The 26677-nt window shown below is 44.4% G+C and overlaps 1 protein-coding gene across 4 annotated transcripts in view; it reads right to left on the reverse strand.

Annotated features, from left to right (window-relative positions):
- Positions 1-7552: 7552 nt before the first annotated feature.
- Positions 7553-26677, reverse strand: part of LOC119172369 (protein sax-3-like) — a 169184-nt gene continuing 150059 nt past the window's right edge. Inside the window, exons 10-27 of one of the 4 annotated variants that reach the window (XM_075893668.1) lie at positions 25060-25184; positions 24205-24430; positions 23272-23387; positions 22704-22875; positions 20647-20811; positions 20010-20037; positions 19679-19843; positions 18845-19007; positions 16010-16100; positions 15808-15882; positions 15042-15238; positions 14091-14397; positions 12213-12320; positions 11065-11259; positions 10666-10773; positions 10436-10546; positions 9725-9854; positions 7553-8436 (exon numbers count right to left, since the gene is read on the reverse strand). In XM_075893668.1, the coding sequence (XP_075749783.1) occupies positions 8409-8436; positions 9725-9854; positions 10436-10546; positions 10666-10773; positions 11065-11259; positions 12213-12320; positions 14091-14397; positions 15042-15238; positions 15808-15882; positions 16010-16100; positions 18845-19007; positions 19679-19843; positions 20010-20037; positions 20647-20811; positions 22704-22875; positions 23272-23387; positions 24205-24430; positions 25060-25184 (2510 nt within the window). In that variant the 3' untranslated portion in view covers positions 7553-8408. Of the gene's footprint in view, positions 8437-9724; positions 9855-10435; positions 10547-10665; positions 10774-11064; positions 11260-12212; positions 12321-14028; positions 14398-15041; positions 15239-15807; positions 15883-16009; positions 16101-18844; positions 19008-19678; positions 19844-20009; positions 20038-20646; positions 20812-22703; positions 22876-23271; positions 23388-24204; positions 24431-25059; positions 25185-26677 lie in introns of those variants that run through there. The other 3 variants (XM_075893669.1, XR_012894987.1, XR_012894986.1) reach the window with 3 other exon arrangements.

Genomic DNA, 26677 nt, shown 5'->3' on the forward strand with positions numbered 1-26677 from the left:
CATGCTTCGAGCAATCTTCCTTCGACACGGAGCTCGTCGTGTAATCCTGAGCGACCGTGCAAGAGTATTTCTTTCAGAACTCGTCGAAGAAGTGCTCAAGGCATCCGGCACTACACACAAAACAAGCTCCAGTTACCATCCTCAGACGAACGGCCTGACTGAATGGTTTCATCGTACACTGTCAGATATGATAGCGATGTATATCGAACCCGACCACATAAACTGGGACACCATTTTGCCATTTGTCACTTTTGCGTATAATACCTCTGTACAGCGCACAACCGGTTACTCGCCGTTCTACCTCGTCCACGGTCGCTTCCCTTCTTCTTTACTCGATGTTTCGTTCTTCTCTGCACCTGTCAAACCATGTTCATCTTCAAGTGAAGAATACGTGTCTCGTCTACTTCATTGCCGCCAGCTGGCTCGCGTCAACACTGAAGCCAAGCAACAGGATCGCAAGCTTGAATATGATGCCTCTCATCGTGCCGTGTCTTTCAGCCCTGGCGATGAAGTCCTCCTTCTTACACCCATTCGCACTCCCGGACTGTGCAAGAAGTTTCAATTACGTTTTATTAGCCCCTACACTGTCTTGGAGCAAACGTCTCCTGTGAAATATCGCGTGGCGCCCGTTCTTCTTCCGACGAACCGCCGCTACCGGGCAGCAGAAATAGTCCACGTATTCCGCATGAAGCCTTTTATACGGCGTTCATCTTCGCTTTAAAGTTAGTGTAGGCATTCATTAAGCACATCTGCTCTCTTTACGCATATTCATCATCGTGAGTGGTCGTCATCTTCATCTGCTGTGGAGACTTGGCCTGTCTGAGTTCTGTGCCTTGAGCGTGGTCGCTTCATCGTGTCTTCCGGGCCTAATATATATATATATATATATATATATATATATATATATATATATATATATATATATATATATATATATATATATATATATATATATATATATATATATATGTGTGTGTGTGTGTGTGTGTGTGTGTGTGTGTGTGTGTGTGTGTGTACGTGCATTCATAGCACGTCAAGTGTTCGTGCATATATCGGCTTTGAATACCATATACTGCTAACATGAACAAGCAACTGTTCGGAAGCAAATGACCTTATTCGTTAGAAACCTAATATAACATGAATTAGCGAAGAAAAAGAAAGGAGCATTCCTATAACGATCAAAGTTATCATTTGCCTTATCTTAATATACAGTGACTCAGGCAGGCATAGCTCATATCTGTATTCAAGTGAGCAGTATGCTGTATTCAGCTTTTGACAGGACAATGAAACTCAACGGGATACGTGCAGCTATAGGATACGGCAGCAGAGTCGCAGCGTAGTTACCTTATAAACTGTTAGGGTCTTACCAGTAGCAATGTAGCGACGCAGCGCAAAAGTACTAACACCCTAAAGAGGAGCCCACTACTCATGAACAGTTGTCTTCTTCAAATTCAGGCTCGCTAAACAGGTTCTTCCACTTCAAGTTAATCTGATTCTCTTCACCGAAGAGGCTCAATGTTTGCGTGCACAGCGCAACTATTTCCGCTGTTTCGCAGGTAAGTCCGTTATGCCCATGAGAATGAGGGGATCCGCGGTCAGCACTCTTCCGCCATTGACGAAGCAATGGGATTCGAAGCCACAATCAAAAAAAAAACCTTTACGACGGTGTCATGCGAAAGTGCCGCGTTGACGCTGTTGAGCATAGTCATCTTCGTTTTTTTCTATCATTGTTTCCAGCACCACGAGTGCTTTATGGGGTTGAGAACAGCACTCGTGGTGTTCATTTCTTTGTTTGTGTGCTTTGTGAAGCCAGTCGTGAAGCCCTGTTTCCTGCACGCGTATCATTAGTGATGCCAAATGCGATAGCGGTGAGCTTCGAGTGGATCACAATAGTCGCCATACTTTCCAAATCTGAGCGTCCATTACTGTCTCCACTTTTCCATTCGGCCCTCTTTGCCAAAACCGAAGTCGCGCCGGGCGAACGCGCACATCCTGCAAGCTTTCGCAGGGAGGCCAGAGTTCGTGCGCGCATGCATGCCGGGAGAGCCACGAGCTGCTCTTTTTTAAAGCGAGCCTCTCCCTCTTTGAGCGCCGTTCGGGGAGCGTGGCCACTGGACCGCGAAATTAGGATGCACCCCTTCGGCGCCCCTTTTCCCTCGCTGAGCACAGCACAGGAGACACGCGCAATCGACTCACAACCAAGCGGGCGGCAGCAATCCCTTCCGATAGAGGCTTCCTCCTTCGACAGAATTCAGCCTCCTTCTCCCCCTCAAACTTCCCGATTTTATGGCAGTAATAACCTGTTTCAGTTCTCCTGCTTTCCGACAAGCAGAGAGAGAGAGAGAGAAAGTGGAATTCCTTAGCCATTGAGGCGGCTTAGTCGCTAAGGTTTTTGCACTGCTAAGCCCGATGACACGGGTTCGATTTCGAGCCTCGCCGGTCACATATTGATGGGGCCGAAATGCTTGGACACCCATGTACTCCCTTCAAGGCGAACGCCAAGGATTTCCGGGTAGTTCCCCTATTTGTACTTAGTTCGCGAAGAAGGTGTGCTCAATCCTATTGGGGTTTTGGTTGGTAAGAGTGCAAAATAGTTTTCTTTTAGAAACATATACTTGTTCAGCTTACACTCAAATTATGTTCGGAAATTGTGGGAAATTCTGCTTACCCGAAGCATAACACGTGCCATTGGAACTTTGGGTTCGGATATTCCACACCACCTGTCCCAATTTCAGCGCTCGACAAAAAAACCGACATCTCTGTAAATGGCAGCACATTACGCGCATACACTCATTACTTCTACAGTAGCTTCCCAAAATATTATGATCGGCAAAGCTATTCTTGTACACGTGAGTGCCATTTGAACTTCATCAAACGTTGAAAAAACAGGTACAAAAATATTTGCTATAAAGAGGCCGTTTCGGAGATTCTGTCATCACGGGCTTTTGTTTTCGCGTTCTTAGAGTATCATTATTTGATTTAGGAGTGTTCGTTGAAGTGGCATTATATCTTTTGCTCCTTAGCAGCTGGGTAATATTGACAAAATTTTAGTATTTCAAGAACTTTTTCTTTACAAAACACGATCAAATATGAAATGCATGAACTATTGTATAGAACTTTTTCATAAAATATACCATTTCCTAAATTTCTATTTTTCAATAATGCCGTGCATAAGCTCTAAAATAAAATCTTGAATTAGGTAAGAACTCCTTTTTGGGCTTAGTTCAGACGTCTGCACCGCACTAGGATGGTTCAAGAAAAGCAGTTTAGCGCCTACGATTCAGAATCATGACAACTTTTGTACAAAAAAACTAATTAAAGCATTTTTATTTAAATGAAGAAAACAATCTTAGAAGTTTACTCCCACCGTTGCATCTTGCTATGGGGGTAATACAAATCAGCCGAATTTGTTGGATAACGAGAAGAGGCAATATATTCATAGCACATTATTTTCAGATCATTTAGTTAGTACTTTAATTGTTTATTACACATCGAATCGCCAAGGCTAAAATATAAAAATGTCATTGGTTCGTATACCACGTACAATTCCCCCAATAATAAACAGCCTTACTCATCGTATGCAACTGTGAGAATCAACGGGTGCCAAAACAGTTTGTCTCAACGCTCAAGCATTCCGGTGAAAAGAGGTGGGAGTGTGGACATTTATAGCGGATATACACACGAACATCATCTATGTATTTCCAACACATAGAGTGAGATGTGACGAAGCGTGAGAATTCACATCTTCTGTGCGTCATCCGTGACTCTACGAATTGAATAGGGCAATCTGTTTTCCATATCCTGATTTCCTTGGTTTCAGGCAGGATATATTCGGTTAACGTAAGATTTATCAGAGCGGTAACATGCACTGTTGTGGCGCTGTTGAGAGATTGCAATGTGACTTTTTTTGGCGTATTTGTACGCCGTTGTTTGTAGGCAATGCTAGGGCTTGCACTCCCAGCATTCTACTGGCAATAAGCACCAACTATTTCAGCTATCCTTTATTCGAATCTTGACGCCTCCGGCTGTTTTTGATTACGTGCTTGAGACGCGGGCTCTGTTAGAAATAACCCATTTGTCTTGTATGTTTTTGTTTTCGATCGTGCATCTATCATCTCTGCAGATTTAGTGCAAGACACACAGTAAAAGAACCTACGTTATAAAGCAAACTGAGCGGTAGCTGTATGTTCCACATGAAGAGGTCAAAATTTTTACGCCATGTTGTTTACCTTTGAGCGAACGCGACATAAATGTGCCAGAAGCCTAGCAGTAGATTTCAAACACTCCCTGGAGTGCCTGATTACTCGCTCGCTGGATTTCGTGCCGACCAGTTGTGGCCCCGCGATCTCCAACGACAGCACAGCTCTGGCCGATTGGGCTCGCCCTACGCCATCTCCTGACGCCGACAAGAGCTCTCGCCGAGTGGTGCCCCATTATCGGACTCTTGCGACTATGTCCATCATTCCTATCTTCTCCTTAATTCCGTCGTTTGCTGTCACTGCGCCTCGCTCTCTCCTTCCCCACTCTCTATCTCTTTACCTTTTAATCCTATCTTTTTTAATCCCTCCTTTACCCCTACCCCTCGTGAGCTGCTGTTGAGGTGTCCTCCCCCTGAGAGACAGTTACGGGGCTCACATTTCTCTTCTTTTCATTTTAAATCACTTCCCTCCCCTCTGCCTGATTGTTTATATACCAAGCATAGGCGTCTAAAGGCGCGGTATGCTTCAGAAAGTTTTCAACAACATCAAAAAAAAGAATCAAGAAACTAACTATAATATAAACATATTCATAGGCGTTGTTTCTCGAGTTACCCTAACAAGAGCAATGGTGAAATAAAAAAAAAACAAAGGTGGTCGTTTCCTGTGCACAAGTCTTGATAGGCATTCAGCAATTGCTGATACCCTTGCTAAGCGCTTTGTCCTCGCTGGCTATTTTGGAACGAAAACACCATAAATTGGCATTGATCGATCACCTTCCGTATTCGTTTTCTAACGTACCCGATAAATACGCAACCGTTATATAGATCCTTTGCGGGTCAATGAAGACCAGGATGAGGGTCCTTCGAAGCGTGATTCGAAACGATGGAGTAAAATATCTCCCTTGTTACAAAATCAACGAAAGGCGTAAAATAGGCGCCTTGGATGCCGACATTAAGCAACCCAGAGGTCAATCACCTCCCACAGTCGGCTTATATTTCGATATTTCCTGACAATAAAGAGTGCGCAGGCTGGGAAGAAAGAAGGGCAGTATGGGCACTTCGGAAGTGTGCGCTGACAGCTCAAGAAAAAGAACAAAGATGACGACGGTCCATCCTTGGCATTTCCAAGCAAGGCAAGACAAGAAGGTTGGGATGAAATGGCCCACGCTTCAGGGAACAGGGGACACGGCCGGAAATGTCAAACTCGGCGAGCTGACATACCGAAGCTCCGGTAGCGAAACAAATATTGACCTCGCTTGCTGCAGTCGGGAAAGCAATCACGACACGTAGGGCAAAAGTTTGCGATGTATATAGAAATGCACTGAGGGAGCACGGATAGAATTGTTATGTTCGCACTAATCGAAGAGAAAGCAGAGCCACTGGTGGTACCGAAGCCGCGGGAGACATGTACTAGCCGAAGAAAGAACGCGGGAGCATTCAAGAAAACGAGCTTTTTTAGGGGCGAAGCTCCTTAAAGCGGCACCCGTTCGTCCCTCGTAGTAGTGCGTAACATGTTTTACGCTTTGACCTGCAAGGTGGTGCCGGTGGGAGATTTCTCCTGTGTGTTGTTGAACAATAAAAAATTCGCAGCGTGCGCGTTAACTAAAAGCCGAATTTTCCTGTCTCTCATTCCTTATTAGCAGACATTGGCATGTACATTGAGCGCTATCTGACAAGAAAGGGTTGCTACGTTATACTCGCTGGGCGTAACCTCTTAGGTTTTAGAAAGGTTTAGCGAGCGTTGAGCCGCAGTGCCATGAATACAGTTAACTAGTATATACCATGAACTCGAGGTGGTTAAAGGTGGGAAGTAAACATGAAGCGCAAGCCTTAAGAAAGCGTGCGTGTGCCACCTCTCCTTTAGTCCTTGGAATGTCCGCTGGATGGCGGTGCTTCTATATGCGGAATATATGATGAAACGATGCGAGGTGGTGGTACTTGGAGTGTTGACTAGATGGACGAACGGTCACACAGACAGAATCCCCTCTCACTCTGTTGTCAGCCTACTCTCCAGATGGGTTAGGCTGCTAACACCAGGAATGCTTTTCTTTTTTTTTTTTTTTGAGGGGGAGGGGGGGGCACTCTCAAACCCAACGCATCATTTCAGTCTTCATCGCACGCAGGTCTTAGGCGCTGCTTCACTGTCGGGCGCAAGTTTCTTACGGTGTTTAGGCGGGTCTTTTGAACTGACGTGAAATCGTTGTGAATTAACGCCGCTAGCATTAATTATACGTTGTGTTGAAACATTTACGGTATAATTTTGGCAGTGCCAGACGCAAAGCTACAAATTACTGTTAAATAACTTTCAAACAAAACTTTCGCGGTTAAGAGTTCTTTGAGGACAGAAAGGACATACGTAAAAGAGTGTGCCCTCTTTCGATAAGCGCATGGCATCTCGCACTGCTGTGCCTTTTCTTTACATAATCTACTTCACAGTCAACCTGAAAAATATAGGCAGCAGAAATCGAATACGCGTCCTCTTTCGGCTCTTGGTCGCTTGCCATGTCTTTGCAAACGAGTAATACGAGCGTGATACGTAGACGGGAAAGCTAAAACTCGAACGAGCGCTTGTCTCCGTCTTTACTGCCCCTGTCTACGTTTTGCGCTCGCATTTCAAACCGTCATGACTCACCAACTCGCCCAATAAATTTGAAGAGTAAATAATACAGGACGTACGAATGTCGGCTGCACCACAAATCAACGCGATCAGTTCGTGCTGTGGTGAAGGCGCCGTTTATTCTACACCCTTGTCTAGCGGCTTCATTTATGTCGGTCTAACCTGAACAAAAGTTTCTTAGACATTGTGACCGTGCTAGTTGCAGGGCATCTAGGCATCCAATAATCCGAGACTGTGAATACTCACCTCAATTCAGCAGCACGCGTACACTATATACGCAGTTCTGGTAGAAAAAATTTCTCGAGAAGTCGTAGAAGCGCCCAAAAAAACCGTTAACCTTAAAGACAGCTGGGTCAGTACTCCTGAAATGCTACTAAAGATATGACTGCAATTTTAACGTACGGCCTACCGCATTGTGCCTTCTAAGTCTTAACTTAACCTATTCCACGCATATTATATACGGTTTTATTTTTATGATCGTTTTCACACAACTCGAAACGGCGCAAGACATGATGGTCTGGAAGATCGCAAAAAACTTTTACTCGGTGCTCATTCTGTTAAAAAAGCGAAGAAGGAATGGGGAACAGTGCAATGGCACTTGACAGATAGCGTAAAAAAATGACCTGAATATGTCAATGAAAAAGTAAGAAGATATGTTTCTGAAGAAGTATCAAAATTCAAGAACAGCATGCGGCAAGAAGACAGACAATCGTTCTCGAGTAACACACGTCTCAGACTTTCAGCAGGTAAACAATAGTGACTTCTTTTATTTCCGTGACTTCATTCTGTCTTCTGGTTTTTGTACACGCATTTTACGTAAAAAATTAAGCAAAGTCTTCAACAATAAATTAAAAGAAAAAAAGCCAGGGTACGCTGACCCACACGAAAGGGATAATGTCGTCTGTACACAAACCGGTGATCATCTCTGAAGACTTCGGCTAAAAGCTGCGCCACGTAGGAAGAGTGTCCCGCAGCGCCCACTCAGCAATCACAATACGCAGAGCTCAGTCCAGTAGTGATATGCTCTGAAGTGGCGGCACTGTAAGAGTGAGCGAGGCGCTGACGATGTCCACCGCTGTACAGGCTTGGAGTCGGCACATACAACAGGTTGCGATCGCCTTCGCGCTTGCATATCTACAAAACAGAATCTTGCATATATATAATTTTTTGTACACCTCTTGCTAAGTTCACACGCACCACACAAGCACTCACACTCACGAAAACACAAACACACCAGCTTCGTCCTCCGGTACACGAGAGGCCTGATGCCCGAGGTGTCTCGATTTTTCTTCCAATTATTGCATAGTATATCCGTATTTGGCACTCGTCGCATCCACTTGCATACTTTGACGGACTTGTCGCGCTAAAGTGCACCTTCTACGACAGCAACGGAAGGAACTTGGTCGGCAAGTCACGTCGACGCGTTTACACAGCAGTTACATTTCCACCAACTTTTCGCGTTTGCATCCGTATGTAAATGGCAGGATCTTGATTAGCGGTCCTGATGCAGGACCGCCATTTTGTCTTGATGAAGTAGAAGCGCTTCTTTCATTCTTTGTTGTTGTTTTTTCTTCTTTGAAGAAGCAACGCACTTCATGTCGACCCATGGTAGAAATGGTCACTGGAAACACACACACAAAAAAGAAAGTCTGTGAGGTTCTCTATAAATTTAAGGCATCCAGGCATATGCAGACACTGCGCGCCAAACTTTCGTGTTCGACAACATTGATGGAGTATGTGAGCTTCCAGCTAAACTGAAGTGCACGCCTCCACTTCTTGCACATGTCACTTAAGTTCATATGCATTCAAACCAATTTATTGGCACCTTTACTCCACATGTTTTATGTTATCCTATTCTTCTGTCTTGTGATTAATCTTGCCTTAATATTTTTTCATGCCTTCACGCTTGCCGTCCTCAATCTTTATAAGTAACCTTAAGAAAATATGCCTTTGTACCTTTGGAAACCACAAAACGTGTTCAAAAAGTCAACGGTTACCCCCGGGCTAGGTGAAAACACACACACACATCCTAGGAATAGCACATACTGTTACGGAAAGTTCTGTCAAATCTTGCAGTCGTGCATGACAAAAAGGCATTAGAAGAGAGCACGAAGCCAATCTTTTCTGAGTAGTCCATGCTCACTCTCTCCAAAACTGCCGGCGCCTGCTGCATCGCGTCAAAAACCAGCTAACATGCCATTGGTCAATGATCGACACAAACGCTGTCGACAGAAACGACGGCATTGGGTTAAAGTGCACTTTCTTCCACGGGATAGCACCTCATGCCGGCACTGTGCTTTATATACTGCTAACCGTAAACCACACTCGCGCAGGGGAACCAAAACGCGAGAGAGCGTTTCATCACGCGTGTTCAAGATCAGGACGCGCTCTGAAGTAACTTATTTACGCCACGCCACTTCTGCCTGCAGCTTTTATGCCGCTCCCAGCATGCACGTCGGGACGAGAGAACAGAAAAACCAATTAAAGGGCATGGCAAACTACTGTGAGGGCCGTAGGCGGAATTTTTTTCGGGGGGAGGGGCGGATGGAAGAGGGGGAAGGGTTGAAATGGTGATTTTTCATTTGGCATGCCTTGGCGAAACAAAAATTCTGGAGGGGGCGCGGGCCCGGTATGCTCCTCCCTCGCTAAGCCACTGAGTCCTGTACTGCGCGCGTTCTTTAACAAGTCGAGAAAATTTGCAGCAGTGTATTCGTGAGACCGTAAACGAAGGTAATGGGGCCATAGGGTGATTACTTAGAAAAGTGGTTAAGGGCCCCTCTAAAGAAATATTCCGGCACGTAATAGTCGATTGAATCTTTACAAAAGAGCCAAGCAGCCACTGGGCAACAAATGCCTGATGTACTTGTAGAACAAACAAAAAATAAACTGGAGATTTTTTTCCTACTCACTTTAATATTTGGGCACTGACTTCTCCGTCTCGACTTACTGCTCTCCACTGTTTTCGTCCACTCTCAGGAGGCGTCAGCAAGTGGGGAGGATCGTGGTAAATGTGGAAGCTAGGTGGCTTGTATGGTGCACCTGAAAAGTAAACAAACAAGTAAATGCAGTTACGAGCTCATGAATGATAACGTAAAATTAGCACAATGCCTATTGAGAATTCACTCACATCACTAGAAAAAAGTAATTCTACGAACATAAAAAACTATGTGTGTGTTATTAAGGAGGAGGAGGAGGAAGGACAGCGAAGGTGTGTTAATCGGGCTATGAGTTGAGGCAGGCGCGTTATCACAGACAATCATTATTATTAGATTGTAGCTTTTATGTAAATGCACTGTCGCATTAGTAGGTGTAAGCGACTAGCGCACACTTGTGGTAAACAGTTTTAGAAAAATCGGAGCACCAAAAGTTGTTTTATTGCTGCGCAAATATAAATATTTGTGAATGGCATTTCACTTCCGTAATGAAGTGAGTACTGAAGCTCAATATAGCTCGCCCAATTCATTGCGTTGCAGACGCTGCTGGACAAGTTTGACTTAAAAAAAAAACCCGCCACTTAAAAATTTTTAATCGCAATCGACTAGTAAAGACCATGTCCTTAAATTGTCTATTAAACTGCGATGGTCATGCCAAACATTTCTCGGCCGCTTAAAAGTGCTTACCATCATTGCTTTGCATAGGCTGATTATTTTCATCGTGTTCGAGACGCTGGTCATCAAACGTCCTCTGACTAGGCAGGCTTAATGAAAAAAGCTGATTCTGGGGATGTGCTTCTGCAAAACGAAAATAAAAATTTCAAGAATAAATATATTGAAGGTCGTGGAACTTTCTTTTTGCAATAGTACATTTCAATTAACAAGACCTCCTTAACGCTTCGTTCTGTCGTACTTACCAGTATTCTTCATCTGATGCGTTAGTGTCTTACTCGCATTGGGCGGCAAGTTCGTGACTTTTTGATTTTGCTGGTTATGATGCCTTTCGTTAGCACGGCGCTTGGCACCTGCACATCAATGAGACGGCACACGCTTTTGTTTAAAGCAGAAATAGAGGAGCATTTCTTTTTTCTGCCATTAAGCTATGCCGAGGATTCAAATCTCATGAGTAACGTACACATTTACAAGTTTTACGTGACGCGAAATGACGTCCCTCTCGTCATTAAATGCAATTTTTACTGGTTAGTAGATATCGCAGGCAATATAATCTACGGCAGCTATCTATCAGCACTATGGCCGCATCTCTGAGTTCGCGCATCATGTACGGAGTGCCTCTCTCAAAATGGTGAATAGCGGACCTTGCTCTTGTGCCGGTGTTGTTGTAGATACGACTGAGCCGTTGACTTGGAAGCCGGAATTCTGCGCTGCTCGCACTACTGCGCTAGCAAAGTCCACCTCGTTGTAGACGGGGTCGTCATAGGAACTCGCGCGGCTAGAGCGGCCGCTGGTGCAAGAGCTGTTGCTCCGCTCCGTCGTGCTGGCCCACGATGGCGCTGCGTAAAGAAGCAAAGAGAAGAACATTACGTAACTTCTAATAAAAACTACTGAGCCGGCAGTTATGGAACAGCAACACGGAAGTACCCCACCACAAGTGACGAGTAACAGTTTTCATTGTAACTGATTGTTATCTTTGTCGGCATCCTTTTTTTTTTCAAAACGTAGCGATGACCAATAGCTACACAGGATGTCCCTTTTATTCACAGCTTTACTTTACGAAATACAGTACAACCTTATTTCTCGCTTATTTCTTCATTTCTTGCTGGTCCACGATTCCTGCTTCTTTATTTCTTGCTTATATACAAGACCGCCTTTATAACCTGTTGTTAGCTACGCCTCTATACAACCCCGGTTCCTTGAATCACACACCTCTTTTTTCTCTCCGCCAACATCATAAAACGTATCTTGTTCACACATTATTACTTCGTTCCCCTTCAAAACCAGTTGTAGGGTGTAAGCTATTGTCTAGACAACCTTTTACCAAAATAATTTTGATACTATTTTTGCTTTCGATGAGTTAGAAGTAACGTAACTACCCTGTTATGCTGCGAGCGCCAGTTTCAGAACGCAATCTCCTTGTTTCCCCCAGCTAACGTCGGCACAAGCGGCCCTTCGTTCCTCTGTTCTTTCGTGTGACGTATTAGTGCGACTTGCATACTGGTAGGAATGGGGGTAAATCTACGCAAACGTCGTGTTCTCCGAACGGCAGAGCGTGGCCTTGCACGCTCCATCTATGCAGGGTTAAGGCATACTTTCCAGCTAAGCCTAACATAAGGCATGGCAATGCTACCCCACAAGGGCAAATTCAGTTGATAGTCAACACAAGCCCACATGAAAACATACAGTGATGCTGTCAATAGATAAATCGTGCTAAGGTTGCCCCAAGCTCTCTTTTTTTATTGCTCGTAAATATGAAGGCGTACTAAACTTCGTGGCAACAAATACTAACCGTGGCTTGGTGCATAATCTGTGTCTCCGGCAATGCTGGACTCTATTGAACGCGGCCGTGTCATTAGTTCCAAATCCGAGTCAGCATTTGTGGGCTCGTATATGTAACCTACGAAAAAAAAACAAAAAAAAACTTGGCTGGTCCTTCCATATAGAAATCGATTAACACTAAAGTAAAACGTGTCTTTGCAGAGGTAGGTGAGCGTTTATTGTGCATCGTTTCAGCATCAGCAACAAATTGCTAAGACGCGTTAGGAACGGCAAGCAGCTCGAAACTTGCAGCGCGCACTTCAAGCAGAACACACTCACGAAATTAGCATACACAGGAGGAGTGCGGACTAAAAACTGCCACATTTTTTCCTGCGTCGTGCGTCAGCAGCGTGCTCCTTTCGCTACCGCGGCCGTGGCCGCTTGTGAAGTGACCTTCGTCTTCTCCAGAATTACGAGTCTGATAAGTGCACGCGCAGAAGAAACCACACTCGGTGGGACCATGGGGGTGGGGCTTCGTGGAGGCGATGACCTTGAGAGCTCGTCGAACACGAGATCGTCACGTCATGTCGCCACTGATAACGAAAACGCGCTAAAGTTTCAAAGCTCTGAGAACTGCCAAATGGTGTCTGGTGTATACAAATGCCTTGCCGCTAGCCCTCCAGACATTGTACGTTTTGTAGCGTAGTAATGCACGCTGAGGATCGAGAAGTTGCTGCTTCGATTCCGCGCGACGTATCTTTACCTCCTGACTTTTGCTTTGCAAGCTCTTATTATAGATTTTTCAACATCACTTCCGCGATGGACGTCAGCGGAGCCGTGTTGAACCCCGGCATTAAACACTTTCGTGTTAAAAAACAGATCTTAGTTGGGCGAACACTCTCGTTTCTTATTTCATGTCCACGCTTTCTTGACGTTTAAAGCCTACATTTAACCGCCTTTCCTAACTCTCTGCGATGTATCAGCTGCATTTATGAGAGGGTCATGAACCAGCAATTGTGCTCGGTGGAAAAACACATCCTGTAGAGGATAGCATACACCGCTATGAACATCTCGACCAAATTTCGCACTCATGTGTGGCAAAGAGAGCTTACCAGCGTTGCGCGAGGGTGCTATTTTTTCGGGCACCAGTTTTTTTATACAGCGGCCTGGGCTAACTGCTTTCGGAGTTGGCAGCACCTACTGTTTTTTTTTTTTCACTACGAACAAAATACATCATACGTTTGACCAATATGCGAGAGAATCGAGAGAGGTGGTTAGATCTGATGTGCTCCTTGCCACAGGATTCCCCGAATTGCCGGCACGACGCCTGATAGTCTGCTAATATACAAAGCTATAGCCACACTCACGCACAGGAACCTCTACGAAAAAAAAAAAAGCGACAGCACTCATTACAGTGCTCAAGGTCGTGACATGTTCTGACTAAATTTCTTTTCTCCCGTGCTACCCACCCCTGTGCAGCTACCACCGAACGTGTCTGTACGCGATCAGAGAGCACATAAAGCGTGTGACAAATCAGTGCGGCTCCACACAATTTCAACGTATTCGGCAAAGTTTCGCGGTGGTCGACTTGCGGGTTAATAAACTCCGACACCAGCATCATTTCATGATTACTTGAAGAAGTGGTTCAAAACATCTTCAGCACTAGTTGATGCAACGGGTTCGGTAGAAGAGTTCGTTTCAAGTTTCTTTTTGTTTTAAAGTTATCGTTCGTACATTCTAAGTTCATTTTGTGTAAGGGACGCAACTTTTTCGATCGTTTAGGTACACGAAAAAGCAGGCACTGTGCTACGACACACTTTCAACAGACGTCGATGCTTGTACTCAACCTGGGCGGCGCCGAACCGATATCCTGTTGGGTCTGTGACAGAGATCGAATAACGGGGCTCACTGATGAGTGATGGCAGCGAGGACTGCACTCCCCTGTCTATGAAAGGGTTGCTGAACAGCTGCTGCTGCTGCTGCTGCTGCTGCTGCTGATTTGGCTGCTGCTGTGACTGCTGGGGCAGCAGCGGTTTGAGAAGGGGCCTTTGCCCCTTGGGAAAGAATGGCGGGACGTTTTGATAGGAGTCGCCATAGGAGCTTCCTAGGCTGTTGCTGGATTGGTTCATGATGCTCCTTGGGGAGTGCGTTTGTACTCGAGGCTGACCGTGTGCTCCCCTCATGTTGGACGTCGGTTGTGCTCCGTTTATTTGAAACTGAAAAAAAAAAGTTTGTTGTACTGCGAGAGATGGAAGCAAAATAGGCGACGAATAAATAGACCCATGCTTCTCGTTCAGAAGCTGAAGGACATGGCAGATGCTGTAGTGTACAGGCAAACGTGAGCGTTCATTTATTTTTAGCAGCCTACCTAGGCTAAAACAGGGCTTAGTTTTCATGTCTATTTCATGCATTGGTTGGATATATACTCAATATGCATATGCACAGTCATGCAATACACACAGATACCACTCAAGCGAAACCCTCTCCCCAAAGCCTTTGAGGCATTGTTCATATGCTCATTTTATTGGTAGCTCAATCAAAAGGCCCGTCTAACTAAACTGCCCTTAAGAAAAAAAAACCGTAAACAGAGAAGTTGTTTAACAAGATTGAGGTATGAAATAACATACACTGGTGCTTCCTTTAAAAAAGACACACCTTAACAGATACGAGGTACATCCCTAGGTCACATATAGTGATAATCAATATTTAAAAACAAAACTATGCTGGGAGTACAAAGTATTTCTAATTATCATTTTGGTGTTGCAATAAATGCTTATCGAATGCCAGTTGGTTACCACTCCAAATGTAGAGCTTCCACTGCATGCGTTGTACTTAATGCACGCATTCTAACAGTGCTCACCTTCTGCTTGAGCTGCGCATTGCGAGGTGGCGTTCCTCTAAGGCAGGCTGGAGTACCTGTTGGAGACCCAGCCTCGCTGGGTGGTTGCTCAGGCGGTGGAGGAATAAGTTCGGACCAATTCATCATTGGTCCCTTGGACGAAGACCCTCCCCGAGAAAATTTTTGGCGGCACTTTTTGATAGGCATTCCATACTCATCTGAAACGACAGTCATACCGTGCACGGCGTTCAAGGTACACTTCTGTTCTAGCGCAGTCTTTGGCCGCAGTGATTGTGCTTCTAAATACTAAGCCCCATATGAATACTAAATACTAATCCCCATTGTGTGTATGCGTCATACGGCTTCTCAGGGTGTTCTGAGCTATTAGCAGTACAAATAATGACCAATTAGATCAAAAGCACTGTTATAACCGTTAGAAATATTTACAATAAAAATGGTCGAAGCTCTGAACGCTCATCAAAATAAAGAACAGTAAGAAGTTGAGCATAAAACAAAAATCGCTCAACGGAAATGCGTTATGCACTCGGAACATTTCCCAAGTAAAAATTTTATTGTAATAAGAGTAAGTGTCAGAATTTCAAAGTTGTACGGAAAGCACCAAAATGTATTGCCTCTATAACCACTCACGTTAAACAGCCACATGATACCTCTCATTGTTTACATGGCTGGCATATTATTTTCATTAGAAATAGTTGTTCTTGTGGTCAGATATATATGCTGTACACAGTTGAAATCAACTCCGATATACTGTGAACAAAACTATTACCTGTTGTGTAGCTTCCCGAGTCACTTGCTGGACTGGCAAGCTTGTCAGAATCTAGCAGCCTATCTGTAATACCATCTGCAAAAATTATCAAAGCACTAAGGGTTAATTTTACTGCAAAAAAGCATCATAATGGTTAAGCTGTTTTAAGTAATAATTTGGCTTCATGAGCCAGCTGAAAAAAAAAAGAAACACCAATGCCCACCTTCACTCGCGCGCGTGAGCTCCAAGTCAAAGCCCTTTTCAGATTTCCGGCTTCCTTCCTCGGCTGAGCTACCACTGCGAGCATCCTTAGCCTGAGATGGAGAAAAAAAAAGAAATAAGGTTTCTTGATTCTATTGGAATTGTGAAAATTCGAACAACAATCGATATGTAGAAGACATATTTCGATCAGTGGTGGTGCATAAAATTATTCAATAAAACATTTCGCAAAAAGTTGAAAAAAAAAAAAACATGCGTTATAATCGCCGAGTTTCAACTAGTCAACAGACGCAGACGCCACACTAAAACGGGTGGATTTGTCAAGGTATACTATTTAGCGAAGCGCTGTTAGTGCTATATCTTATGACCTAGAACTTGCTTTCCATGCTTGATTGCTGATTTTCGAATATATACCACTGCATTACAGACGAACGTTTTTTGTCCGCCGCTACATAAAACCTTCGTGGAAAGTATGTAGCTAAGGCGTTTTTTTTAGTTCGTATTCCAAATCCACCAATATACAAGACACGTTTTGACAGTTTATCATGTGTATGATCATAACGCTAATGTCTCGATGAAACAACTGATCTAACTACACAGTTAGTGCGCTCTCCCAATATTAAGAAATGCCGATGTGCTAACAGATTAATCAACACGAAAAGGTGTTGCCGCGTTACTGAGAACGCACGAACGAGATGTCTCAAAAAAAAATTAAAAACCACTAGGCCTACGCAGAACACACAGCACAGTCATAGCAAAAGTTGTGAGCGCGACCTTTCAGAGCTTTTTCTAAACACTTCTTGGGTAACTGCTACAGGCATATTCGCAGGGTATCCTACGCAATATTATTAAATTTCGTGTAGCAGGCAGGCACTCACTACGCTATCCTTAGGCGTTCTTGGGAGAAGCGTGGTATCCACGATACACTTACAAGGAATTTTGCGTAAATTTTTACGCAGGAGCTGATGACTATAGAGAATTATACCTGAAGTGGGTATGCGTGACAATTGATAAATGAACAAGAACAAGCTTTTGTAATGGGTTGAAGCATTGGCCGACCACTCGTTACGCAATTCGCATTGTGAGGCGCCCAATTGTCCCTTTGCTTCTTTGTGCTGAAGCACTTTACTACTTATACTAACGCGATCCCTCTCCCATCAGGATCGATTGATTGATTGATTGATATGTGGGGTGTAACGTCCCAAAGCCACCATGTGATTATGAGAGACGCCGTAGTGGAGGACTCCGGAAATTTCGACCACCTGGGGTTCTTTAACGTGCACCCAAATCTAAGCACACGGGCCTACAACATTTCCGCCTCCATCGAAAATGCAGCCGCCGCAGCCGGCATTCGAGTCCGCGACCTGCGGGTCAGCAGACGAGTACCTTAGCCACTAGACCACCGCGGCGGGGCACTCTCCCGTCAGGAAGTCTGCTAGGGAAAGTTCGCGACGAAATTTCAAGCGTCGTCATGACTTAGCGGTAGAATACTGGACTGGAACGCAGGCTACCCGGGTTTGAATGCCGTTGTGTCTTTGGTGCCTTTATTTGCTAACATTTTTTTTTCTTATTTCGTGTAACAGTAGTTAAGGGCCCCTGCGGCGGTGGCGGACAAAAACGGCGCACGCGACTCTTGTCGCGATCTCACAACAGCCTTCGCTGCTATATAGATGCCTATACACATGTCTATTCAGAAGATTCAGTAACCATTGACAATGCATGTCTTACGAGAATTATCCAACCCTCGTGGAGTCTTTGGCGTCGGAGCTGTTTAAGCTCGAGCTTGGTCCCTGTGTCGTTCGCTTAAAGCTACTCAGGCGGATGTTCGTCACAGAAACCGGGCGAGCCCCCCCCCCCCCTCACTACTATGTGCAGCAGGTGCGAGGGAAAGCAAAAACAGTAGAAGGAAAGAGCGCAGTGAAGAAGAGAGGCGGATAGAGGAGGGGAGGAGGGAGATCTAGGTTTAAGTCCGCAAGGGTAAGAGAGAGTAAAGCCAAGTAAAACGAGAAGGGCTCAGGCAACGAGTCGGTGGTAGGTTGGCGGTGAGTGTTACGCGAAATCTTTGCTCGTCGAGGTGGAGAGGGAAAAAATGGAGATGAGGAGATGAAGGAGGAGACAAATGTGAAATTAATATTTTTGGTGAGGCGGCAGTCCAACACGGACGCTCACTATTCAAAGGCAATCGTGGTAAACAACTCGGCCACCCAAGCACGCTAGTACTACAAGTAGTTACGGCAACCTTTATGGTTGCTTTTCCATTGGCGAGAGAATGAGAAAAAATGCAAGGAATAAAAACTTTGGAAGAAAGGAAAGAGCAAAAGAAAAAAAAGATAACATAGCATGTATAGTGTAGTTTAGCTAGGGGCTGTGAATGTCGAGGCCCGTGTTCTCAGATTTGGGTGCACGTTAAAGAACCCCAGGTGGTTAAAATTTCCGGAGCCCTCCACTACGGCTTCTCTCATAATCATATGGTGGTTTTGGGACGTTAAACCCCACCAATCAATCAATCAATCAATCAGGGGCTGTGAATGGAAATTGAAGAGGAGGAGGGAAGGAATTGGGCAAGAGTGTAAAGCGTAGCATAGTTATGAATATCGCAGTATAGCAAGGACATGGGAAAGGGCTGCGAAGGTTAGGAGTGATGTGAGACTCAGGAGGAGAAAAAAAATGAGAATACGGCTATCAGCTCTGCTTTTTCCTGTCTTTGCACCCCTAGCGCATAGCCGTCACAATATTTTTCTACGAAGCTGCCTTCAGTAGTCATAACTTCATCGGGTGAAAATGCTTCGAATAAACGCACCTCTGCGTTAAAATAGTGCGACAATACCATTTCACTTACAGAACCATTTAGGCTCTTCTGGAGTGATGGGTTTATCAACGTGGTTGTTGCATAGGGCTCTGGGATTGAGGGAAGGTCTTTCTTGTAGAAAGTTGTCATGCTTTGGGCATCTACTTCTGCATAGTCAGGCGCATTGATCCCACAGTTTAGAGGTGCATAGACACTGTAAATGAAAGAAATGAATAACAATGTTATCACTCGGTAAAAACACTAATGCGCATCGTGAAACTCACGTATTTCCATTTTATATCGTTATGTTGACAGGCCGTTGAGGCGCATATTTATTTTGGCCCATTCAACTACCTCCTGGGACACGTTAACATGTTCAAATGGTGTATTCATCTCCAAAGCTTTGCACAATTCAACGTTTCTCGTCACCTGTACTTTGGATTTACGGTTGATTGGTAGCAATTTTGCTGTGCAGAAAGCAAGGAAAATGGTGCTGTGAGGCCCACGGGACGGCTCTATGCTCTCCCATTGTACAGTACCAAGTACTCAAAATTTTTAACCGCTTTTTTTGAACACTTTTCGTTATTATACGTGGGCTTCTTTCGGCATCGCGATGTTCGACGCCAACGAACGGCTTTTTACTCTTTCATGGCAGAGCACATCGTACTCTAAATCGTTAAAAAACTCTTTCTATACTCACACAGACTAAAATATCAGCTGAGAAGCACCTCCTGATAACGATGCAATTTCCATTGAAAAATCCTCTGGGAATGCCAAGGATAATATTATACAGCATTGCTTATGCAAACAGCAATATTTGCAGGTTATCATAACGGTTACATGCTAAGTTTAAGCATAATATTGACATGCTGGGAAGCAACTCACCTAGAGTAATTAAGATCATTCGTAGCACAGCTCATTTTGTTAAGAAGCTTGGTTTCGCAAAAGGGGTCCTTGGATTGGTCAGAGGTTCTCCAGGCACTATGGTTAATCCACAAGGCTTCGTGAGGACTGAGGCCAGGACGGCCATTGAGGGAATTGAAGCAGTTGCTGGGGGTTTAGGGGGGAAGCAAGGAAGTCATTGGTTCGTTATTTTCACTAGTCTGGTTTGTCAACACATTTTTCTCTAAGCATGCAACAGGCATGCCAAGTGTAAAACAGTATGATTAAAAAGTAGTAACGCAAACGCAAAACCTTAGTAAGCAGAATTGCTTACCTGATGTCTTCTTGCTTGTGCACAGGAACTAGGAAAAAAAAATAAGGAAAAAAAAGGAATTGTACAATGAAAATAGACAGTATTAGAAGACAAAATGTATGTATGGGACTTCTTTTACAATGTAAAGTGTGGAGTTGATAGCAAACATATGGTATATCTAGCGATTTAAGTTAACTGATTGAATACTTGATTTATTTATTCGTGCCTTCATTCATTATTTTCTCTGATATCAAGGTTTAGGTGTTGGGTGCATGGGCTTTCAACAATATCATTGATTGATATGTAAGGTTTAACGTCCCAAAACCAACATATGATTATGAGAGACGCCGTAGTGGAGGGCTCCGGAAAATTCGATCACCTGGGGTTCTTCAACGTGCACCCATATCTGAACACACGGGCCTACAACACTTCCGCCTCCATCGGAAATGCAGCTGCTGCCGACGGGATTCGATCCCGTGACCTGAGGGTCAGCAGCCGAGTACCTTAGCCACCTTGGCGGGGCTAGTGGCTAATCAATATCAGGAAACTTAGTCGACGAAATTATAGAAAATTACACGAGCAAAACAGAAGAAGTCACGCTAAGGCACGAGACTGACAAAAACGTAAAAGAAACCCATCTTTCATGCTTGTGGCTTACCTGTAGTGAGTGATTTTGCATGTTGCAGTCTTCGTTTTCGTATCAAAAGTAGGACGAAAATTGTGACAGCCACGAGCAGCAAGAATCCAAAGAGTGCAATGAACCATGACTGTGTTACGATGTTTTGAAAAGGTGTAGAAAGCGATGTCGATTCCGCTGGGCTTTCTGTAAAGAAGAAAACAGAATTCGCAGCCTCGTGAGCCTCTGTATGTATTCAAAACAATTGTCTCAGCTACGTTTTTGTGCTAGTGTTATGTATTACATAGCTGTGCCGCTGTTATAATGCTGGACCATTTTTTCCACGGCAACTTCCCTGCCATTTCCATCACCCTCTCATCCTCTTGATACGTGAAAAGCTTGTAGTGACGGCATATTCAAACTGGATTTCGTAAGTTGTACTTAAAAGACCCCTGGCAGCGAATGTTTTGGTTTGCAGCATTTTCTTAAAAAATTGTAGATCTGCGTCTGGCAACGGCAAAATAAAATCCTAATTGCATTGTATAAGTATTGTTAGCATTTTTAATTCAGAAATAATTTGCGTCAGTTCGAAACGCCCGCTTTGATAATAAGAAACTAGCGCCCCACAGTGGGGCAGCACCTCAGACTACGTGTGCTCAATCTTTAGTGACGCCGAACGCGCTGTTTTCATTGAGCTGAACCCGCGGGAGGTGAAGAATGAAACGGTATAGGTGCTTTGAGCGTGTCCCCTTCTGAAAACAGAAAGTCACAGTTTCGCCAAAAGGGCAAAGCAATGAATGCGATAGCAACACATTCGAATGTTTTACGAAGCAAGGTTAGAATATTTAGGAGCAATAATATTTGTAGTAAACATTCGCTTGCTAAGCAACCAGGTTTCCTGTGGCGCGACCACACAGTAGATGACCACAACAAGGCTCGTTGCAAAGTGACGGCGTTGATATACGAAGTGAGGCTGGCAGTCAACTCAATTAGATAAGATACGATCTCACGTAACACTACCAAACGCAGGTGTAAGAGAACACGGCCGCTCCAGGTAGTGTGTGTGTGTGTGTGTGTGTGTGTGTGTGTGTGTGTGTGTGTGTGTGTGTGTGTGTGTGTGTTGAGAGCGCCGCCCGTAGAAGCTCCCGCCTGCTGTGGGGGCACAAGGCGCACGCTGATCGTTGCCGCGATAGCACGGTGACAATATGCGCCCCCCTCCCCCCTGTTCACTGGCGAGATAAGCGCGCGCGCAGACAAGCTCGGCCGGAAAGGCAATGTTCACTTCGCAGGAAAAGGAGGCTAGGGCATCCTTCCCTGTTTATATATACATACATATGCATATAAGTAATTGATGGCGGCAGCGATTGAAAAAACCAGCCGGGACTGTTTATATAATTGATATCGTGATGAAAGATACTCCTATCGTTAGTAGCCAAAACTACTTTGATAGCCGCTAACAACAGAGCGTGAGGGGTGACGAACAATAGCCTTCGCCATGTGCCGGCCGGGAATACTGCGCGCCCCGCAAATGTTTTCTGACGCCGACCATACTTGCTCGGCCTCAGCAACATTACGAGGGGCGTCTGCCTACGGCACACCCCAAAAAAAATGTCCACTGAATCCTAATAATCCTATGATCATGCCCCTTTACTTTAAAACCAATTTCAACTATTTTATAGACTCCACTCGCTACTAATAATCGGCTAAAAGTGGCCTCGCATGCAGGACTATCCAACAGCACAATCATCTCGAGTATCCAAATTAGGTGTCAGGGGTCCTCTAAAACCGTGGCCTTGTAGCACATTAGTAACACAGCGTTACACTTCTTCTTACTTCTGTTCTTTTTGTAGAGTTTATCTTATGGCATGCATGTTCACCTCTTCTAGACTGTAACCTTGTTGAGCGCTGAGTCCACGGTATAGAAGTGCGTGTTAGTGCAGTGTGGTACCACGTGACTGCACCCCAATTTAGGTGCAATAATTCCTGCTTAGCATAAAAAGACGCTCATTACGTTCATAAAATTCAGGCTGCACAAAAAGCGATGCCAGTAATTATTCATGGTACTTTTACAAAACTGCCGGTAAAATGCCGCAGCTCACCCATCTTGAAGAGCACGGCGCTGCTGGCTGGTCCACCACCCTTGGTGGTCAAGGCGACGACGCGTGCTTCGTAAGAAGCTCCCGTCTTCAGGTTGTTTAGTGTAAGGCTGTTAGTCGTAGAGTTTGTGCTCTGATTGAAGTGAACATTGGAAGAGTTGCCGTCCACGTACACCTGCGTACAAATTATTCGTTCTTTCAGCCTTCCAAAACTCATGCAGTCCCATGTCTCTTATCGTGTTCGCTCTTCATGACCCCGTTATGCAGTCGTTACTTTAGGAGAATTGAGAACGAATTGAGCGTGTTGTTGTCATTTCTTCGACAAGCATAACACCAAACCCATAACCTATATGAAACCCTGCGTGCATTCATCTTGACCGTGCATCAACATTTACCTCATCACCCAAATCCATATAGTTGCGCGTCACGAGTGTTCACGACGTCTACAAACTATGATCCTTAATTACGTAACGAAATGACGCAATCAGTGAAAACTTACGCGGTGTTTTAGACGTAAATGGTGGCGTTGAAACACGCATCAAGTTCAAGAGCGCACGACGAAATTGCTTACGTAATATCCTCTCAGCCTTCCGTTGTGGTGCTGAGGCGGTGGAGGAGACCAGAAAACGGTCGCCATGGTGCCGTTCACAACTTGCACTTCCACGCTTTCGGGTGGCGCAGATGGTACTGCGGAAAGAGACGATGTGACGTAAGCACCCGGTGTGCTGATATTTCTTCGAGAAGAGCAGCAAACAGTTTGCCTCTTTGGCTGCGTACCTGGGACGAACTGTTGATTACATCGCAGACAGGAAAGAGCCCCCCTTCCCCCCCCCCCCCGGACTCCTCGGCAGTACCTTACACGACTTGCCAACGCAATAGACTATCCGAAGAATCAGTGTTGTCATATACTTCATGGCTTCCTCTAACCCTATTATTTGTTTCCATAATTAGTTAGTTAGCTACCTAAATAAACTGTTTAAAAGAAGTATATAAATAAAGCCATGTTCCGGTGCTTTTCGCTGTACCGGCGCACGATTTTCATATTGTGGGCTTTAGTTTATCATGTCACCCTTCAGCTGTTTCTTAGCAGTACCGTCAGCAAATCGGCAGGGGTCCACAGAAGAAACGGAAAAAAAACGGCTTATAAGCGGAACAAACTTTACGAACTCTGGAAAAAAGTGCGAATGAACACCAGGGTGCGTAAATACATACATACATACATACATACATACATACATACATACGTACGTACATACATACATACATACATACATACATACATACATACATACATACATACATACATACATACATACATACATACATACATACATACATACATACAAACATGAATACATACATACATACATACATACATACATACATACATACATACATACATACATACATACATACATACATACATACATACATACATACATACATACATACATACATACATACATACATACATATACCGCGGGTACAACTAATTTAAACATACCATCTTCCATGGTCTGAACACTCCTCGAGTTACTTGGTGGGCCTTCAACGCTTCTGTAGAATGGCACAAGAAAGAACTCGTACTTCGTGAACTTCTTCAGGTCGTTGAGTACGTATGAGAGTGCTCCGCCATTTAGCACGGTCACCATGTTGTATTTTTGCGATCCTCCACTCATGTCTCGAAACCGAATATAAAAGCCCTCCACGTAGTCCCTCATTCCCTGGATCTGTGCGAGAGAAAAAAAAACGGCAACTCATTAGGACGAACAGAGTTGTTTTTCAGCAGTGCTGGAAACGGTGCCAGTACAGAAATAGTGCGAAGTCAAAGCAGCTGCACAAAAAAAAAAAAAACTTGCGCTTGGTACCATCTACGTGAGTAATGCTTTCTGGTGCACTTCTAAGGACTTGATGTAAACCTTTTTTCTCAAGATACGTGTAATAGAAGCATATTGTTTGGTTCACTTAATACGATAGGAATACATGCATAAAATACACTGACTGAGTTAAAATCTTGAATCATTGCTGAATGGCGTTAGATGCTATGCATGCCCAATACACCAACAAGCATATGCATCACCACTAATAGTAAGCGAGAGGTATCGTAAGTGGACTTCACCATGCCAGTAAAATATTGTTCCACCCACTTGAAGTTAAAAGATTCAACTATTATGCACTTTCCCGTTTAGGTACCAGCATTCTATTATCCTTATTTGCCTCTGTAAATGGGAGTAAAGGGCCACAATGTATGACAAGAATATCAGAGGCGCGAACTAAAATTCGAGTTATTTCTGAGCAGTTTACAAAAGATTGCCGCAAGTGAAAGAATAGCAAAAGTTCATGAAGTAATGGGGAGTACCTTCCAGCTCAACTTGACGGCTGTTGAGCTTACAGCGCGTATGTCTTGCAGGGATACGATGCATGCGCTGAGCTTCGCGCGTGCCTCGTCAAGGTTGAACTCCGGGAGAAAATGAGGCGCCATTCCTGTAAAAAAGAAATACAAGTAAGAAGAGTTACTCTCCCATATTGCTTTTATCTTGATCTACAGAAAAGTCATGTGCTTGCCGTCTTATTCAGCATCACGTTTAATCAAGCTCTGCGTTACTCATATTGTAGATTTTTCGTATTTTAATAGCATAGATAGTTTTGAATCTATCTTAGTCGGGTACTTATTTTTGAAAATTATTTATTTTCACCTACACCTAGCGGCGCTTCGTGCGTTGCCTGCTTGCACCCAACAGCATTTTTTGCGCATTTGGTCACCCTACATTCGTTGAGAATCAAAATTTAAATAGAGTGTAAAACAGCGCTTCGAGACAGAACAACAAAAATGAATATAAGTGCACATACACAGTACTGACTAAAAGTCAATTTATTATCACTTGGCCAACAATAAATATTAGCCCATATGTGACGTCGTAGAAACAGCAAAAGGAAACGTCCCCAGTAACAGGTTTGTCAACAAGCCCACTCGCACTTAGCCCTCGAAGAAACAGTGTGCTTTCTTTGGAAGGGCAAGAGAAAGGCAGTTGACATTTTTTTTCTTTTTGTTTGTCCCGCATTGCCACGCCATTTGTCGAGGTCGGTATGTGTCAAATAAACCGCCAGCAATGAGTGTTCTGAAAACTAGTATCCGAGCCACATATTTTGTGAGCCAGTCCTTGTTTAGTCCTCTCAAACATTGCGCCGGAGCTTGAAAGTTTATATTAAGCTCAAAGTCTGCGCTCAAAAAAGTCACAGCTTTGTCACTATGGCGGAGCAATGAATGCGATAGCAACAAATGTGAATGCCACGCGAAGAATGGCAAGCAGATGTAAACATGTCGCACGTTGCTCACGCACAAATCACGCACGTAACCTACTCACAGGCACAGATGAACGAGAATAAGTATCTCAGTTGTTATTTCGCTGTGTCTGAAAAGCGCGCCCTTTTTGCAAACGGACACTGTGCAGTGAGGGCAGTGAACTTTGTGCGCCCGATAACTACAACAGAATCGTTCCGGCGCAAGACCAAGGCGTACGATTCTCCCCACCGTCAAATAAGCCCGCGTATGCTCTCGCATACGCGCGCTTATCTGCCGCTGGGGAGAATCGTTGCGGAGGAGGAGAGGCGTCCTACCTCCCCTCCTCCGCAAGAAAAAGTACGCACGAAGATGAACGCACGAGCGCGCGTCGCTGCGTAGCGACGATCTGGCGACGCGCGTTCGTTGCGCCATCTCGCTGGTACTGCGGAAAACATGGTATTCCCCCGAGCTCGGCGTTGCCAGCGGTAAGTGGTAGATATAAATAGTTTGTTTCGGGGAGGTGTTCCTTCGTGGCTCAGTGGCTAACACCACGAGGTAACAAGCAAGAGGTCAGGCGTACATTCCGCGTGCTCGAGTCTTTTTCTGGATCATGTTTTTTTTCTTCCGTTTTAATATATATATATATATATATATATATATATATATATATATATATATATATATATATATATAT

This window comes from Rhipicephalus microplus, chromosome 4 (genome assembly GCF_043290135.1).
Source record: "Rhipicephalus microplus isolate Deutch F79 chromosome 4, USDA_Rmic, whole genome shotgun sequence".
Classification (NCBI taxonomy): Eukaryota; Metazoa; Arthropoda; class Arachnida; order Ixodida; family Ixodidae; genus Rhipicephalus; species Rhipicephalus microplus.